The 5823-nt window shown below is 38.9% G+C and overlaps 1 protein-coding gene across 1 annotated transcript; it reads left to right on the top strand.

The window, feature by feature from the left end:
- The first annotated feature begins 390 nt into the window (after nt 1-390).
- LOC134654106 (protein sister of odd and bowel) lies at nt 391-4324 on the top strand. The gene is made up of 2 exons (XM_063509533.1): nt 391-1839; nt 3870-4324. Exons 1-2 carry the CDS (start codon nt 779-781, stop codon nt 4243-4245), a joined length of 1437 nt encoding a protein of 478 aa, XP_063365603.1. The 5' UTR covers nt 391-778; the 3' UTR covers nt 4246-4324.
- Nucleotides 4325-5823: the final 1499 nt, after the last annotated feature.

The raw sequence follows: 5823 nt of genomic DNA, 5'->3' as shown, positions 1-5823 counted from the left end.
GATCCATGACGTATACCTACTTAAAGTTCGAATCAGGCCGCTGACTGGTATTTATTTGGTTAGATGGTTACAGTCGACTTTTGTGGAGTATTTTTCGAGTCTTTATGGCACTATTAATTTTAATAGGTACCTACATCCATCGCTCAAGCATAAAACTTTATCCTAAATGAGTGACTTATATGATACCAACCATTGGATTATGAAATTTATGAATAAAGTACTTTTAACTTTTTATAAAATTATTAATTAATTGTAAATTAATATATAAACCTATTAATTACACTAAATTATTATTGGACTTTAATGCGAATAATTTGATGCATTCAGCTGATTGAATGTTTGTTGTTATCATCTCAACGCTCATTGCAAGTATTGTAACATAAAATAAAATGGGGCTGACCGAAACGATGGCTTACGATCATTGTTTTCCCATACGCAGGTACGGGACGATTCCATTTGGAATCTCATTACACTTGGAAGGGTTACAACAAATCTGGCGCAACGCGCTCTCATGGACGTGTCTGTCGTTAGGGCAGCGTGAGGTGACCATTACTGCGTACAAAGAGTTACCTAAAATAGAGAGCTTTTGTGAGGCGGGAGGAGGCGAGGGGAGGGGGCGGGGCGGTCGCCGGCTGCCCGCCGGCTCAGTCGCGCCGCGTCATACGACCGCCTCGCACGTTCGCGCGCTTCGGAACGACGCACGCGCACGCGACACCCTCCGCGCCCCTCCCGCGAACACGTGCATTCACAACCCACCGATGATTTTTGACTAACAATCATGCAAGAGCAAAGTTCGTCGCGTTCAAGCAAATCTACCTTGAACTCACTCGAAAGCGCAATCCTCAAGCTCAAGAACAATCTTCAGATACAAGACACCAAGAGCTCCTCAGACATGAACAGCGTTATAACCGTCGACCCGCCGTCACCCCGGCCGGATACGAAAAGCAACACAAGTAAGAGCCCTAGTACAACTACAACTACGAATCTGAACTTATCAATTGCATCAGCGGCATTGTTACAAGAAAACATGCTACAAAGATCTCTGCAAGGTGTTGTCCTATCTTTGCAAAACGCTATGATGAATTCATTACAACAAGCCGCTTTGCTGCCTTCGAACTCAGCAGCTGCCGCCGCTTTAAATTTACAAGCATTGGAATCTTATTTGACTTTACAACGTTTAACATCAGTATCATCTGTAAGTAGCACAATTCAGCCTAATACTTCTGAAATCAATTCGACGTCCAAGCAGGACATATTGAGGATAGCGACGGCAAGCGCAAAGATAAGCGAAATTGATGCAACTGAAAATACTTCTCGGGATTTCTCCCCAAAAACCCCTGAAGACTATCAACTGTCTGATGCTATAGCTGCTGAAGATGTAGACTTATCAGAAGAAGTGGAAGAAGACTTGGCTTTATTAGACAACGAAGATGACTTCACATTAGAACAACATTTGGAATCGACATCAAAGAGCTATGGCTATGGATCGTCGAGCTTAGACAATGGGTATCCAAGCCTTTTAATGAATTCCATGTATCAACAACAAATGAATGGAAGCCCGTCTCAGGCACCTTTGTCACCGCAAGCATCAAACACATCTAGCTCCAAATCAACGAATAGTTCAACATCTTCAACAGGTAGCAATATATCAACTAAGCAGAAGACGACTGGAAGCGGACCTAGGACAAAAAAGCAGTTTATTTGCAAATTTTGCAATCGACAATTCACAAAATCATATAATTTGTTGATACATGAAAGAACTCATACAGATGAGCGGCCATATTCCTGTGATATTTGCGGCAAAGCTTTCCGACGGCAAGATCACCTTAGAGATCACAGGTAAAACTACACAATTTAATTACAAAAATACTCAATGTTATCCTGTTGAAAAATCGCTAACAAGGTATTAAACATTAATAACCTTTGTTATAAAATGTAAAAGTCATAACTAGATCGCATGTTCATAAAGCACGAAAAAATAATCGTTACATCAATAACGGAAGAAAACTATTTCAAACATCCATTTTACGTGTCTTCTTATTTGGTGAGGTCACGCATAACTCTTTCTTAAACCGATAACATATTTTAAAAGATTCACGATTCTCCATTTTAGATATCAGTAAAACATTATGGTCGTCGATTTCCAACGCGAAATCTTATTAGGAACTTTTGAATAATGGCGTTGAAAAAACACATATAAAACAAAAAGGGTTAAGTATGGCTCGGGCAGATGGTATCGACAAGTTGTCCGTCACGCTCGTAAATTATTTCACAAAACCGCCGCTAATCTCTGACGATCCAATGTTTTAATTTCGCCTCCTCATTTTGTTTTTCTTCTCCTACGCATTCCTTCGAAATCTTTGCGCATAATCTTCCCAACCCAACGTATTTGGTAAGAATGTAATAACATACATTTTTGTCGACTCGATAGCACTTAAGCATTCTCAACTTCAAACATCCCATAGATCTTAAACGCTATAAAACATGAGATAATCCAAACAACAACTCGTAATCTCAGTTAATCTATTTCTTTACTTATCTGGTCGATCCACACCCAAAAAGAGCTAAAGGTGTTGAAGTTTTAACACCTGTCTCGGCGATTTCCTCCCAAATCACCGTATCTCTGTAGCAATAAAATAAATTTCGTGTAGACGCCGGAGGGTTAACCCGGGCCCGGCCGCCTGTCGATGTTCAATCGGTGTCTCTTGACACGATACATTATAATGGACCGGAGCGGGCCTTCGACGGGACCGAACAAAGCACGTGGCGATCTTGACGTGAGGATTAATATGGACGACAAAAAATAAAAACCATAGTAAATATACGTTGCACACAGTCGAGTTTTTGTGTCGGGTCGTTGGTATTTTTTGTGTCGATTGAAAATTTAAATAGCCTTAAATTAATTTTTATCTCGTTTGATAATTTGGGAATCATTTTTCATACTGCCAATTTTGGCATTCACTGATGTGCGTTATTATTTCTCGACGTGAAGAGATCGGGGCGAGTACATTATGGATGTTGAAAGCCTCACGAGCCATCAATACGCATTGCGACCTTAGTTAATTAATAATCAGAGAGTTGTCGTGTTGAGTCGAGTTAGGCCTAACGCGAAGCGCCGGCGCGCTGTCGCTCCACGCTCCACTGCGCGAACGCCGCTCGCTCTAATCACCGTCATCATCTCGTGTTTTAACATTGAAATTATTCTTTCATTCACCATCTCGAAACGTCTCTTTATCGTCGCCGATCTAACTAATCTCAACGATTATTACACGTATTACGTTACTTTGAACACATCGTAATTTACTCGCTTCGAGTCTGTTTGTTTATTCGATACGGAGATGATTTCTCGAATCGGAGAGCCGAATGCTGGTTTTATCGTTTTATGTTATTATTGATTACACGTTGTTCCGCGTGTTAATTATATCTTGTATGTTTAAATTTAATTTAAAATCATAGGTGCGCGTTGGATGTTTTTAATTAATGCCTTCTGCTGTGCAATTTTGTAAATCAAATTATTAATGAGAATTTATAGACTCGTGTTTTGATACATGGCCATATAAAGGCCAACAGATAGTCATTTACTGATAAGTATTAAAATCGCATGTGCCGGCTGACGTAAATGAACAACATCAGGAATAAAAATGAGAGGGTTTGCCAATTTATTACCAATATCCCGAGGGCAGTTGTAGGCTTCCCGCCTCTCCCACGAGGTGTCTGGAACACGCAAGCCCACGTTTCGGCGCCCCCAGACATGATATATTTATTGTCCCTTTCTCATAACCTCCTGACTAAATAGGTACTTATCCTTGTAGCTTGTAAATTAGGCATTATTTTTTATTTTAGTGTAATTTATTATTTCTGTCTTACAGGTACATACACTCGAAGGAAAAGCCGTTTAAATGTCTGGAATGCGGAAAAGGTTTCTGCCAGTCACGAACACTAGCTGTCCATAAAATCTTACACATGGAAGAATCGCCTCACAAGTGTCCAGTGTGCAGCAGAAGTTTTAATCAACGATCGAATTTGAAGACGCACCTTCTCACTCACACAGACATAAAACCTTACAACTGCTCTTCATGTGGGAAGGTGTTCAGGAGGAACTGCGATTTGAGACGCCACAGCTTGACACACAACCTCGTTGGAATCTCTTCCGTAGCCACTTCACCTAATGGCAGCAATGGCAAGAGTCCTATTTTAAATCCAAACTTCCCAATTGATGCTCTTGATACTGAAGACGAAAACTAAACGGCTCTTAGTGATACCTATTAAAAGACTTTAATGATGTAGTTTAGTAAAAGTAAAAGACTGAAAAAGTGCATCATAATTTAGTGCCTTATATGCCTTATATGTTTATGTTTATATCTTTTTTACCTAAGATTTCCAGCATTTAGATTTTCAGTAATATTGTTGTTTTATGTTGGGACATCGCGCTAGTGCTTGAAAAATTGTTTGGATCTTTTAGTATTACCGATTATTTCGACTGTAACCTTTTGTAAATTATCTGATCTCATTTGTGTTTGTAAATAGCATTAAGATTGACTTATTGAAAATTAAAACCTTTACCGTCCTCTAGCTTTTAAGAAATAGTAGTGAAATTTATGTAGTTATCAAATTAAGTGATTTGTCTTAATGCACCTAAAAGCATCGCTGTATTTTTTATCTTATCATGACGTCTTGTTATAAATAAGGTATGTTTTTGTTTTGATGCAATCTTATGGCCCTGTCTATAAACTACATTCCTACTATAAGTATTGTATTAAATTAAGTCTTCCGTGACTAGCTTCATCCAGAATGTTTTCAAATCTTATGGATATAATCTGTACAAATTCTGCATGGACATATTGATAAGGGTTATTATTATTAATGTAAATAAAAACGAGAACTTTGATTATTTTAATAGGTTTTTTTTAAATTATTATCACCCGTAAAGGTAATAATATGTAAGTCATTACAACTAACTCTTAAAGTTGAGATGATGGCTCTCACACTCATGCCTGCTATAAAAGTGCACATCTTGAAGATACTACAAATACGGAGAAGACTAAACAGTAATACTTTGTCAGTTGACTGTTTAGATAAGATCACATCCCAGAGTTATATGTATTATGTATAGAATTACAAATACTTACGTCGTCACTGATAAATCGTCAATTACTAGCCACTTTTAACACTTATAGTTATAAGGCTAAGTAAGGCTTTTAACACTTATAGTTATAGTTATAAGGTTATAGGTGGCCACTTATAGTAGGTATAAGGTGGCTAGTTATTGAAGGGTGGCCAGTTATATAGACACCTTATACTAAAATAAATTCTGTTCCCTTGAGAACCGTAGTATGAGAAAAGTAGTTCACAGGAGATACTTAAGTAGACATAGTCCTCAAAAGGAAAAACCGGCCAAGTGCGAGTCAGACTCGCGCACGGAGGGTTCCGCACCATCAACAAAAAATAGAGCAAAACAAGCAGAAAAACGGTCACCCATCCAAGTACTGACCCCGCCCGACGTTGCTTAACTTCGGTCAAAAATCACGTTTGTTGTATGGGAGCCCCACTAAAATCTTTATTTTATTCTGTTTTTAGTATTTGTTGTTATAGCGGCAACAGAAATACATCATCTGTGAAAATTTCAACTGTCTAGCTATCACGGTTCGTGAGATACAGCCTGGTGACAGATGGACGGACGGACGGACGGACAGCGGAGTCTTAGTAATAGGGTCCCGTTTTTACCCTTTGGGTACGGAACCCTAAAAAACGGTACCCTTATAGGATCACTCGTGCGTCTGTCTGTTTTCTGCTAACATTAACGTAAGTACCTAACTACCTACT

This window comes from Cydia amplana, chromosome 14 (genome assembly GCF_948474715.1).
Source record: "Cydia amplana chromosome 14, ilCydAmpl1.1, whole genome shotgun sequence".
Classification (NCBI taxonomy): Eukaryota; Metazoa; Arthropoda; class Insecta; order Lepidoptera; family Tortricidae; genus Cydia; species Cydia amplana.
Note: the sequence above shows the minus strand (reverse complement) of the source record. Positions and strands in the feature narration are given on the sequence as shown.

Coding starts and splice junctions, on each gene's coding strand:
- LOC134654106 (XM_063509533.1), top strand. CDS start 779: ATGCAAGAGCAAAGTTCGTCGCGTTCAAGCAAATCTACCTTGAACTCA. Junction 1,840..3,869: donor GATCACCTTAGAGATCACAG/GTAAAACTACAC, acceptor TCTGTCTTACAG/GTACATACACTCGAAGGAAA.